The 14,227-nt window shown below is 36.9% G+C and overlaps 1 protein-coding gene across 3 annotated transcripts in view; it reads left to right on the forward strand.

Annotated features, from left to right (window-relative positions):
* LOC122569945 overlaps positions 1-14,227 on the forward strand; it is a 101,795-nt gene that overhangs the window by 38,366 nt on the left and 49,202 nt on the right. For 2 of the 3 annotated variants that reach the window (XR_006317628.1, XM_043731633.1), the window contains exons 1-2: positions 6,645-6,819; positions 6,916-6,952. Coding sequence is in view for 2 of the 3 variants with exons in the window: in XM_043731633.1 (XP_043587568.1) it covers positions 6,925-6,952 (28 nt within the window). In the remaining variant the exon portion in view is untranslated. Of the gene's footprint in view, positions 1-6,644; positions 6,820-6,915; positions 6,953-14,227 lie in introns of those variants that run through there. The other variant, XM_043731632.1, reaches the window with a different exon arrangement.

Below are 14,227 nucleotides of genomic sequence, written 5' to 3' on the forward strand. Positions count from 1 at the left end.
GTTCTGATTTTGATTGTCTATGAGTGCTGATTGGTTGGTTACTTGCGCGTAGCTTCGCCTACCAATGGCGTTGGTATTATTTTGGTTAGTGTTCGTTACATGCTGTACATTCGTTGTTGTTACAGTTTCTGTGGTGTCCTGTTGTGTGTGATTGATATTGTATGTCCTGTTTCTAAGCGGCGGAAACAGTTTACGTTGCAGTTGTTTTCTGACTATGCAGCCTTTGTAGCTAGCTGGATGGTTTCCGTTGCAATTGAAGTATTTTACTTCATTAATTTTTCCCATGTGTGGGCAGTTCATTGTTAGGTGCCTTTCTGCACATTTGACACAGGCCGAGTTTCTATTGCAGTAGTTTTTTGTGTGTCCAAATTGCTGACACCGTATGCATTGTGGTATGTCTTTTTTGTGTCTAGGTGGCTCCACTGTTATTATTGTGTTTAGAACCTTTTTGATTTCGAATATTTCTTTATTATTGTTTTTGGGTTCTATTTCGATTATAGATAGAGGTAATGGTTGCTTGGTATCATAACTGGTTATATTGCTTATTGATCTTACCTGGTGTCCCATTTTAGCTAATTCATCACATATGTTGTTTGTATTTGTTTTGGGGTGTAATCCTCTTATTACTGCTTTGTAGCTTTTTTCTGTTTTGAGCTGGTAAGTGTGATACCCAGCGTTTTTTTCCTTTAGTGCTTTTGTAATATTTCTAAATGATTCTGGGTTGTTAGTTTGTACTTCTACTTGATCCTGTTTTAGTTGTTTTATGCTATAGTTTTCATTTCCTGCTGTGTTGTTTAGCAATTCGATGAGGGGGTCTATTATTTGTGCATCTATGTAAATTGGTGGTGGCTTGGCGATGCGGGTAATTGTTTTTTCGTCTGTATTTGTTTCTTTCTCCTCTGGCAGTGCGCTGAAGGAGTTTCGGAGGGTGATTTCTTGTAGCCATTGCTGTTTTTCTGTTTCTGGAGCCCTCTTAGAGTTTGTGGTTACAGCTATTTTACGTTTTTTATTGGAAGTTACCACCTTCCAGTTTTCATCATGGTGTGATGGTTTATTGTTGCTGTTTTTCGTCTCGTCGCTCTTTTGTAGAGTATTCATTTCTATTTCGTTTGTATCTGAGCAGTCTTGATCATCATCTGTCGTTTGATTTAGATTTATTAGATCCGTCGTTTTGTTTATGAAGTAGGTTTCGCCATTATTTGTTATTTTTATTGTTGGTATTTGCTGTTGCATTTTATATTCTCGACCGTTTGGTGATGGGCGCTGTCGTTAGTCCTTTGTTTTCCCCACTTGTCGCACTTTCATTGAAACACTGTTTCACACGTCCGTTTAGCACGGCTGCTCGGGCAGAACTGGGATGAACGTTTAACTTGGCAGAAGGAGTTCCGATATTGAGGGACACGCTGTATTAACGGACAAGTCCCGGCCAGGAGCAATGTCGGTTCTATGCAGGACGGCCTAGCAACGGCGTCTGGAATTTTGTTGATATTTCTAATCAATATGTAATTGACAAATGAGATCCAGGCAGTATTTTATTGAGATCTCCTTGGAGAGTTTACGGATATCGGGCAGTCAGTCTAGAAGATACCCAGAGATAGAGCTAACGTAATTTGCGATACAGAGAAAATACAAACTATTGTACAAAGAGTTTCCCGTTGACCGTGGATTCGTTTGAACCCAAGAATATTGTTAAAAGCGTTCGTTAAACTAATTTGTTGTTAAGCCTTGTAAAGTTATATCTGTTCGTGTTAAACAATTTAAGTGTAATATAATTTAGTTAAATAAAATAATGGATAATCCAAATGAAGAATTAATGCGCGCCCACAATTCAAAAGATGATTCAACACAAAATTCCAACAACAATTCGACATATATATGTTATGTCGCGCAAAACATTTGTGTTCCATCCCGCGCTACTTGACCGCCAATGACCTACGCTCCGTCCTTCAGTCCCTCAATAAACCTAATGACCCCCGTAAAACGATAACGTATTAAAGTCATTGTTCCGATATATGTTTACAATTTACATGTTTGCCTTAAAGGAATTCCTAATCCCATAAATATTTTCGGTCTATAATGGCTTTTTAAAGATCCCGAATTATGGATAAAGCAGGTAATGACTTAACGGAAAAAGAACTATTTAACGGAAAATCCGGGTTTTCCCTAAAACAAGAACATCACTAGCAAGATTGGTAGGTGGTTTCAACCCCTCTCTTCATACATTAACATTGATTGGAACCAATCGACATCGCAGATCGTTGCCCTCACTCTACTAACGAAAAGTGTGAGCAACGAATCCGTTTTCTTCGTCCAAAAAACCACACCCACAGCGAGCTTTCTTTCATAATTGTATAAGCGCGAAAAGTCAATCTGTTCTTTAGCTATTTCGGTGATCTCATCAGAGCCTAACTCTTAAGACAGAACATTTATTATTCATCAGAGTATTGTATCTCTAACTATCGTCTGTGCTATTTATATTACTGTATCTCATCAGTGTATTAAATTAGAAATATATCACTTTATAACCCTGTTAATCGCAGTGCTATACCACAACAACTACCCCTGTTATCCTAACCGAAATAAGGGGATCAATCCATTCGTGGTGTCGATTCTTCAATCGTAACGGGAATTTACGACTCCCGTTGACGCGTATTCTCGCGACCGCGTCTCCCCGCGATAGGTCGAAAATACAGTATACTTATGCAAATCTAAGTATATAGTAGTGAAGTCGAAAATTATTTATGATCCCACTTTATGCGTATACCGTGTATTGTGTGCAAGAATTTGTAATAAAAAAAGATTATTGTATGATATTTTGTGTATCGTAAAGTAATCGAAAGAATTGCTAATTTACACTATTTAGTCTGTGTTGAAAATAATGTTTTAAATGTACGACGAAAGAAGACGCTGGAAAAAACGGGCTCTGTATGTTCACGGATCATATGGTGATACCACAGGATTCAAAGAAACGTATATTATATAACATACTTGTTTGCGGTTAAAGAAAGACGAGTTTAATCTTTTTGTGACACGATGACTTCATCATTTGAGATCACGAAGCAAAGTAAAATGTCACGGTTGGAATTAGCACATCAAAGGAATCCAAACAACCTTTTCCCCTAAGCAAAAATCGTTCAAAACAATAATTAGGATATGTTGCTCGAAAAATTACAAACTGTTACCACAAACCTACAGTATCATCCTAAAGAGGAAGTAAAACGCTGTTATTCCGCCAAAAAATAAAAATGAGTCTTCGAGTTATTTTGTATTTATGAGTCACTTTGGGTGGTAAAACTGCAAGTACGTGTTCTTTATTAAGAAATCTTTATTTCTTGCATACATGGTTTACCATTTCAACTGCTTATTTTGTTTCGGACCTAACGGAAATGTTTCGAATTATTCCCCAAGCAAATTACCACCGTGATTTTCTCGGCTTTTATCCTTTTCGGCGGACGGAAAGAATTCACGGACAAGTCCCGGTTGTTATGGAAATTTTTAAATGGCGTGACCATGAGGATATTATTATTTGCACCGGTACCTAGCGAACCATTTCGAGGAACCTCTAGCTCCGAACAAGGGGCTCGTTTCATCATTTGCATTGGTATTTTTGTCGCATGTTGGCCGAGGAAGCAGTTTTGCATGATAACGGGCGTCCCTTCGGTAAGACACGGTTACCATGATAATCCATAGGAATCGCGTTGTAAAGTAACGTCAATAAATCGGCTCATTAACGTGTATCGTCGTTGTAGAACGTAAACTCGAGCCGCGTTGTTACGTTAATGTTATTAGCGAGTGTTAACCGAAGGACGTTTCCAACGATTCACGGTTATAATGAATGAATGGCCACGAATTTACGTGGCTTCCTCCATTAGCCGCTTTGAATCCCTGGCTCGTGGCCGTGTCACTCTAGTTCTAAAATCTCTAACAAGAGACATACGCGAGACGTGTCAGGTGTTGATTTGAATAAGCTTTTTGTGAGAAATGGTAAATGGATTTTATACTGACTTGAGGTTGACAAGTTGTATAGCATTGGGGACAGGTATGTACTACTTTGAAAAAAATGCATTGGTGATTTAAAATTGATTTTTAATTTGAATAAAATGCAGGATTTTTGCACAAAATGTTAGTCTTATTACAGTACTATGTAGTACACTTTCAATCATTTCAAGTTATTTTCCCGAAAGGAAAACTTCCAATCAGAAGATTGGATTTTCGATTTTTGTTTTATGAGACTTCAAAATTAAATGGTTTCATTGACACCATGTTAGACCGAATAGATCGAGATTTAGGGTCGAATATCAATTAAAATTTCGCGATTCATATGTATCAAATCCTTGAAACATGTCCTTGTATTCATTCATAAATCGGCAGCGAATATTTCTGCAAGTTCATATTTTTGATAATTGTCTCACTTACCAAATAACGATATTTTGGATATTTTTCATGTTTCTGTATATTACGTGTATTCTTTGTATTTTAGCACTTATAAATTTTACGTAAACGCGCGATAAGTCGCACTCTGTTCGATGAAGCAGAAAATTTTGCTAGATGGCCTGAGACTTTTATACGATCCTCTTGCCCTTTCACCCCATTTGTATGGTTATCCGCGTGTCGCGGTACGCCGAAGCCTACTCGCGTGTCCCACTAGCGCACCGCGCCTGTTCACGAGCACGTTGTTCGAACTGGAAGCTAGCAGGAATCGGTCGTCTTCGTTGATGAGTCCCCACCGATGGCGACCGAGTTACGTGTGTTATCTGGTCAGTTCCGAAAAATAAATAAGGTTAATGGAAATTGATCGGACCGGGACGTGTTTTGCGATCCTCCGAGCTCCTTTGCACGCCCTCGTAAGGCTGGGAAAAGAACATCCGGCTAACAGCGTCGCTCTTTCAGAGAGATATCAGGTGGTGGGAGTTCTCTAGGGACTATGGGTGGTCGAATGGGGCAGGGTGCTATATATTACGCGAGCGTTAGGATCGCTCAGGCGAACCTTTGTTTCATTCATGAATATTCTAATTTTTCGGACGAAAACCGCAGATGGAAAATGTACCGAAAGTTTGTTTGTTTATGGAATTGTTTTACGTTGAATATGGATTTGGCTGGAGGGACTAAGATTGTTTTCCATATCGTGCTATAGGTTTTCATATAGGTACATATAGGTTCATATAGGTCAAAGAGATGGTCCATGTGAGCTATCTTTGTGTAAATTTTTGCGTCTGTAACGTATAATATCAAAACATTATGAGCTCAGGATATGCGGTTCGTTGAAAATAATTAAAAATATTATGAGGTTTAGTGTGTAACAAAAAAGAATTATTTCATTTTAAGAACGAAATGATAGCACATGTACAATAAGAAAATAATAATCAACATAAATTTTAACTAACAATAATTGCTTATCAAACGTATATATTTATTTAATAATGAGTACATCCCCCTGTATTTTCTATTACTTCCATTGTACGATTTTCGATCGATTTATATAGTTTCTGAATATAATTTTGACTCAATGTATCCCATTCGCGTACAATTCCATCTTCTAATTCTTGTACGTGTTGATACTGCTTTCCATTCGCATATACGCCGTGAATAAGTTCTGCCCAGCAATTTTCAATAATATTAAAGTCCGGGGAGCGTGCAGGCCACGGCAACATAGATATATTATTTTCATTAAAGTATGGTTGAACCAATCTTGATATGTGTACAGAAGCATTATTTTGTTGAAAGATGTAATCAGGTCTAGAAATGCGTTCTGCATGATTATTTATTTGTTCTTTGATTAAATTTATGTATCGGACACTATTCATTCTCCTATCGATGAACTTGATACTTGTCTTGCCGAAATAACCGGCCCAAACCAACGTGCTGCCTCCTCCCATTTGTCGTCGAATTGCCGACATTGTCTCTTTTCTTATGTCATAAAAATAATTTTAGAATCCATCAGGACCATCCAAGTTGAATATTTTTCGCCTGAAAATAGTAGCCTTCTCCATTTCTTTTTCCAATGCATTCTTTCTTTTGCAACGCGTAAACGTTCTATTTTGTATTTCATTGTTAACGAAGATTTCTTCTTTTTTAATTTTAACCTTTTAATATCTTTGCAGGATAGTAGAACTCGACGAACACTTGAAACACTGGCACTAACACTAGATTTTTCCATTATTTGCTTCGTTGTTAACTGCGAGTTGAAAGCTACACGAAAAATTGCTCGCTTATCACGATCGGCCGACCAGTACTTTTCTTTTTGCCATAATCTTCAACATTTTTGAAGACATTGTGTATTGCTTTACGACTTCTTATTGCTTTCGATATTTTTGTTGCTAATAACTGTTGCTGTTTTAGCTCAAGAATTTGCTTTTTTCCAAACTCGTTTAATTTTTTCCGCATCCCTTACTTTCAAATTTATATAATATTGTAACGACACACGAGCTAGAGAACAAATCGAGCTACGTGTGGTCTTGCCTCAAAGTATCAACAACGTTAGGACATACTGTAATAACAAGTAAGCTTCGTGGAACCGTCTAACAAAGGCGAATGGAAATTTACCGGTTCCCCCTCGACCAGCATAAATAGACGAACGCGATCGTAAGGTGACCAGTTCCATCAGTCTCAGTCACGTGCGATCTCTTTAGTGAGTTACACACAGTCTTAGCGAATTTAGTACCGAGCGTCTTAGCGAACATATTTTTAACGTCTCTGTATTTATAATTACTTTAAAATATATTTGACGGTTTCAATATCGAGTAATCTCGTCATTAAACTACCACACGTTTTACAACATGTTCTCTTAATAAGCATTGTGGGTTTTAATATCGTTTAAATGTTAGTGTTTTATTATTATTTATCGTTGTTCGTTATTAATGTTCTAATTTGTGACTATTAATCATTTATTAATTATTGTTTGTATGTATGTTTCAGGTGCGTGCCATGATGCATCAATGTCCTGAAGTTTTATGTAAGTAAATAAAATTTTATTATTGTAATTATTCTTGCAAAATCGACGAAATGCGTCATGGATATTCATTTGTTATAATTAATTTAACTTCTCGTGTTACTTTCATTTTCTGTATTGATGCGCTCGTCAACATGAGCGCTTGAGATAAGTTATCTCCGTTTCGGGTGTCGCTACAAAACTGTTATTTGGATTCTTGAATTTATTATTTTAATTCAGACTCGTGTCATTTACTTGTATAATATACATGAGGTGGTGTTTGGTGTAAGGTGCCCAACAAATAATCGGCGGTGTTCAACAAAATAATTTATTTAACAATCAACAGTCCTCGATTACCACTGACTTTCTCGCTTCTCGACTATGCTTGTATCACATAATATTTTCTTTTACAATATTTATTGATCAAGTATAAGAGTACAATAGATTTACAATATGTAACTGTTAAGATATAGAAGGGATTCGGGAATACAAATAGTTTATTTTATTCACACACAACACCTATACATATATGTAGTATCTTCAATGGAATATAATGTTATTATATCCTAATATTTGTAATTTATTTACAATGAATGGATTGTACAAATATAGACAGAATAAACGTTCTTTCTCACGCGGACCACACTCTCTCGACAACGCTAACAGCATTATATCGACAACACAACTTGCACTCTCTGACTGATTTCTCGATTCACCGTCTTCGACTTCTCAACTCAAACTGCCCTGCTCTCGCATGTCTTTTGTCTTCCCGTAAACCCACCACACACGTGTTCTGCGACCGCTCGTGGCCAAAGCCATGTAGACCTTTTCTATGGAAGTATTCATTTGAAGGACCAATTTACGGGCCCATCGGCACCTCGGCTCTCGGGACATTGTTTATAGTTTAAAAACGTCTCGGCTCTCGCGACATTGTGTATGGTCTACCCGCTAACTCCTAGGCCTTATGTCCGCGATACTACATATATATTACACACTGAAGACCTCGAAAACCTACTTGCACGCACCCTTGTTGTCAATCGATTCTTCCAGATGCTTCTAACAGTTTCCAATCGTCTTTTGTCTCAACTGAGACCTGGACGCCCTCTGACGCTTACACACACATTCACATGTACAGTGTAAATGCATCATCTTCCGAAGTATGACCGAAGGTCGACAAGATTTGTCAAGACTGCGGTTTCTAGGTAGATACTCGGCTTCTATATATCCTAAAAGTATAGGTGCTGAGGGGCGATCTCGGAAGTTGTAGGTGCTAATAATGACTATCTGGATGACGTCATTTGAGATGTGGTGGCCGTCACATTTGCTTCGCTGCTTTCAAACTCGAATGCCTCTTTGAACAGATTCGTTTCTTTTGTTGCCCCGCGATATCCCCATTATGCGCACGTTCATTAGACGACGAAATATTCAGCGGAAGCACCATAGGGATATCGATGGCTCATTAGGCATATCGCTCGGTCTTACGCTTCGATGATATGCTTCGTATCGCGAAGCCGTTGGAAAGTTTCGTCGTCGAGTGCCGCTACATATATATATATAATTTGTAATAATATATATATAATTACAAATTATAGAAATAAATATTATATTTATTTATACAAACATATGTAACTCCTTACTGTATTTAACTAATTCTTGCTATTACTATCATTTAAATATTTTTTATTTAACATAATTAATTGAATTATTTAATTGATTTATAAAAAATGAAATATACACATTTATATGTGTTCAATTCGCATTTTAATATTTCTTCAGTTAAAATTACGTGATTTAGAAATGTTTTACATAAACTACAGACTATTTGTTAGATTCCCAATTTTTTCTTGATATGCTTTTTATACATCGTTTCTGTAATTTCTTTGACCCCATGAAAGCGAGAAACGGCAATATATCTTTCATTAAAAGATGCATAATTCCTATTGCAATTAGGAACGCAACACTTGCCTTATATTTATAAAAATATATCAGGAACATATCAGATGGTTTCATACATGAAAATGCTAAAAAGTTGTCCAATGCGAAATAAAGGTTGTGATCATTTTATAGTTATATTATATAACACCTAACACTATAATATACTATAAATTACACTTGTATAGTCACAATAGGCACAATAAGTCCACACATCACAATAAAAATACATAAAAGGAACAACTTCTCAGTAGTTTGTAGAACTGATGACAACGTTGTCAAATTTATCATCTTTTTTTTATTATTTAATTGCGATTTTACAATTTGTCCAGTGGGACATTAGGTAAAATGTTATATCTTATAAATACATAGCATGTGGATGGTTACCCCCAGCGGGGTACCATAAAATTTATCATCTTCCGGCCTGTATTTGAGGCGGCTATGTTTGTGGTTTTTTCGATTTCCATTGCCCCGATCGTTAGTGCTCGAACTGGACTTCAGATAGCGACAAGCTTCGGGTATTTCGCAAAAATTTAACGCAATTTACCTCGCGCTTTTTCGGCTGCGGTGTCAAAAATCTCGCTCTTTACATCGGTGATCATGTGTACTTCACCACGGCATATATCGACCGACGTGTGATACCGTGTCTCATACCGCTCGAGGTTACGTCCATTGTTGTATTTGATGGCGATTTAACATATGAAATTAATTAGAGATCTATTAAATAATTAACAATGTGCCTACGAGTGATGTGATATTCGTAACCACAAAGCATGACCACAAGGCAGTGTTTACTTTCGGCCGTTAACGTTATCTGGAATCGCGCCCGCCGGATTTTGGCGGCAACGTCTCAAAACTTCGTGTCACGCAGAGGGGTATGCTGCGAAAAGCCAGAAGAAGGTCAATTTAAAAAATTTTACATAAAACGTACAATTACCATTATTTGAAGTAGTTGAATATATGATGAGCAATTGAATCAATCCTTTTTATTCATTTATACATTCATGAAGTAGCATGATTCGTCCAAATTTAAGAGATTTTGTGGCATGCGTTTCTACCTTTCCCATTCTCTGAAACATCAATCACTTATTAGCAATTTCTAAATGTTTTTAAGATATGGTGTAAATTTATACATCGTGGATGTTTTTCAGTTAGGTATGTAGATATGAATTTGCAAAATGATTTCATTTTTTCATCATATATGTTTGCATATTAATATTTGAACATAATCAATAATAATTTTCTTTAGGATTATAAAATTTCATTAATGATTTTATTATAGTCCTGGGTCAGTCTCGATGCTTGTTTTGGTGTCATCTTGTTCGATAAAAGTTTGTGTTCGGAACGCAAAAAAATTGATACCGGATTCGTCCGGATTAAAGTTTTATAACTAATTTTTATGATTAATTAGATAGAAATAACTTTTGAGAATTGTAGCGTTTCATATATGCCTGCAAAGTGCATAGTCGCGTTTACTGTGAATCCTTGATGTCTTCGGAAACTCTTCTCGGATCATTTAGAGGAAAGTTCAGATTATTAACACTCGAAACGTATATGCCATTCTGCAGATGAGTCTTCGACGAAATCTTCTATTTTTTGTTTATTGTTGCAAATTCTAGACTAAAGAGCACCCGGTCAGGTCAAACCGATCGGTCGATATCGCGTATCTCGAATGAATCAACGCTCAAGGCGGAGGAGGTTTAATATATCGAATGTTAGTGTACAATGTTAATTTGTTAATACAAAAGTGTATTTGCACTTGTTGTATAAAAGTAAAGTGTGATGTTATGAACACGGCGGTGATATTATCTTGTTGAGAGTGAAGTGTTTCACCCGCACGGTACGATGTCTGATGATGAACTCTCCTCCCACCTTGCTGATTTTCCCTACCAGCCGTTGAGTTTCGTCTGTTTATCGTGCCTTCCCGGTTGGGGTTTTTTTACCTGACTTCGGAGTCATTAAGTTTACAGCTCGGGGAGGACACGTAATTCGAAATTTCCTAAAGAAGGGATAGGGCCCGTCCGAGCCATAAACGGTTCACACACAGTTTATATTCAGTTGAAATTGCGTCATCAAGGAGCTCGCGTAGAAATATTCATAGCATTGTTTAGATTATTATACATTATATTTCAGTCTGTGTTTTCATTTTGCGGTTTATGTTTAGCGCGTTAAGTATAGTTAGCATATATACGTGTAAATTCTATAGAATTTAGAACACGAACAGACGGTTTGACTTTCCTTGTGTTTACTGGGAGTCGGTCGAACAATATAAATAGAGAAGGACAGGGATTTAGGAGAGAGAATAAAACAGGATTTCGAGAAGCGAAGATGGAGAACAAAGAAAAGGAAAGCAAGTTAAGAGTTAGAAAGAGAAAGAGAAGAGGGATTAGAAGCGGAGAGTTTTGAGGAGATACGGAAGAAGACTTAGAAAATCGATTCTTGAGTTTTCACGAATCGATCGCCCGATTTCCAAAATTATTACAAATCGATTTTCTCTACATCATGCCGTTACAGGTTATTCTCCGTATTAACGAAGTCAGGGAAGGTGAAAAAATAGAGTGTATAGAAGGAAACCGCAAGATGAAGTGTGCTTCGTTTTTCCGCTGGAACATCAAGCAAGAAATTATCATCCTCGGTTATTCAATTCAGCAATAGTCAGGAACGCTTTGAAAAGTCTAACCAAGGTAGGCTAATACAGAAATATCATACTCACAATGGACGATGAGACGGCGGCATCATATATCGATACGGACCTGAATTTCGTATTCTGCAACATGTACTTAGAGAAAGCAGAAATCATTTCCAAAAGGAAAATAAAGACGGAAACCAGGTCCAGTCTAGATATAGTGCAATATCGGGAATATATTATAATTATATTCCTATGATTTTATGGTGATTTACTTACAATTAATGGATTGTACAGATGTTGATTAAACAGAAGAACGATGGTTGTGAACTAATCACAGTAACGTACTATAATCTACACAACTCAATAGTTAGTTTGCAACTCTCGTCACAACGGATCCAACGCTCTCTCTCTCTCTCTCTCTCTCTCTCTCACGCGGACCACACTCTCTGGACAACGCTAGCAACACTATATCGACGACGCAACTCGCACTCTCTGACTTCTCGATTCACACCCTATGGCTTCTCCACTCACACTGCCTGTTCTAGCATCCCTTTGTCTTTTCTTAGACCCACTACGCACGTGTTCCGCAACCGTGGCCAGAGTCACGTACGCCTTTTTTACGAAACTATTCAATTGAAGGACCGCCTCGACCCTGACGACATTGTTTATTGTTTACTCGATATCTCTTAGGCCTTTTTTCCACGATACTACAATAGAGAGACTGTTAAAAACTCTCCAAAAACCTAATAATTATGAAAAAGAAGAAACAATCTTCACCTTAAAATAATTTGATGGAATACAAAAAGCCACAGATTGAATATCAGAGTACGAAACGGAGTGCGAAAAGCTAAAAAACCAAAATGAGGAGAAGAAAATCAAGTGCTTTAAGATGTATTTAGGGAAAATAGCACTAGAATGATATCAAACAAAGATATCTGTTCGGAATTTAGTTGGCCGTCCGTTTATGGCACGGACAGGCCCATTTCCCTCGCTAGGAAATTCCGAATTACTGGTCCTCCCAGGGCTGTAATTCGGAATTTGACTGGCCGTGGTTCGTTCATTGAGTACGCCATAAAAAAAAGAACGTTTAATATTGGAAATAGAGAGGGAGAGACGACGCAAAATACAACAATAAATTTAATCGGCATTTGGGCTACCTATTCAAATTCAAGATAAAATCGACAAAGAAATGATACATTCAACGGACGATTTGATTAGAATTTTGGGACAGTACGAAGAAGCATATCATAAGAAAAATTTCAGTAATGAGGAGCAGATGAAGGAAAAATAAATGCAAAGAAGAAGTACACGTCCTGTCAAAAATTCAAATCCAATATTCAAGAAACAACCGTACCCGGTTTGCGAAGTACTGAATTTTCCTGGCCGATCCCACCCTGTGGAAGTATGCAGAAACATAAATAAAGATGCTCAGAAGAATTTCAAACAAGTAAATTCAACTGAAATATTTACATCCAAAAACGAGGAGTCAGTAACAAAGAATGGGAATGAAAAAAACTAAAATGCCCGGAGAAGTACGAACCACTGATAAAATTCCGAGTTGGAATCAATAATCAGAAAGGAGTTGAAGGTGTTTATGACATTGGAATCAACTCAAGCTTTATTAGTCAAAAGATTATTGACCAAATGAAAGCAGATCTAACCGAACATAAGAGTATTTTCAAAACTATCAGTGTTAACCGCTTCACGAGTAGCCCAGCGAAACTTAAAACGAAAATAAATAAAATAGAAGAAAGAGATGTTTTCGTAGTACGCAACTGTAACTTCACATACGACCTTACCCTAGGATTGGATGCCCTAGACAAGATGAAAACTTAAGAACTACTCAAGAAGTAGATCATAAAGAAGAAGAAATAATATTCAAGAAGAAAGAAGAAAGAAAGAATGATCAGAAGGGAAAAAAGATAAACAATACTGAGTACATGGGGACGGACAAATTCGTTGACAACATTGAAGCAGATTCACTTTCTAGGAAGCCTGTTTTAGAAAACTTTGAAAATGAAGGGGATGTTCTAAAAGTAGCAGATCCTACTACAAGGCAAGAAATAATTCAGGATCAGGAAGAAAACAGGAAAAGTATTGGAAATACTAAAAATGTCACAAAAAAGTGGGAAGTTTTCTGCAAAAATATTAGAGGATGTCAATGTATATTCATTTCACAAAATGTTGGTAAATACATTGTAAAAACGATTCATGATTTCTTTGGCCACATTGCAAAGAATCATATTTTGAATAAAATTCGACCCTTTTACTATTTTAAAAATATGGGTCGGATAATTGGCAAATTTTGTAAACAATGCGAAATTTGCGTAAAGAATAAAAGCAGAACAAAAAGACAGATTGGATTTATGTCTAAACTGGAACCAGCAAAAAAACCTTTCGAAATAATGTCATTTGATACGGTCGCAGGGGTCTCCAATAACAACTCGCCCAAGAAATACATGCACATTGTCATTGATCATTTTTTCAAGGGCCGTTTTCATGTCCACGTCAAAAACGCAGCGCTCAGAAGATATAAAACTCATAAACTTGACGGGAGAGACTGATTCTATAAAAATTATTCTCGCAGACCGATACCCGGTAATGACATCCAAAGAAGTTCAAGATTACATAAGAGAGAAAGATATTAGATTAATTTTCACCTCAACAGAGTGTCCAACTTCAAATGGTCGAGTAAATTAAATGTTGGATCCGATGTAAAATTAACTAAAATAAAAAGA

Source organism: Bombus pyrosoma, linkage group LG8, assembly GCF_014825855.1.
Source record: "Bombus pyrosoma isolate SC7728 linkage group LG8, ASM1482585v1, whole genome shotgun sequence".
Taxonomy (NCBI): Eukaryota; Metazoa; Arthropoda; class Insecta; order Hymenoptera; family Apidae; genus Bombus; species Bombus pyrosoma.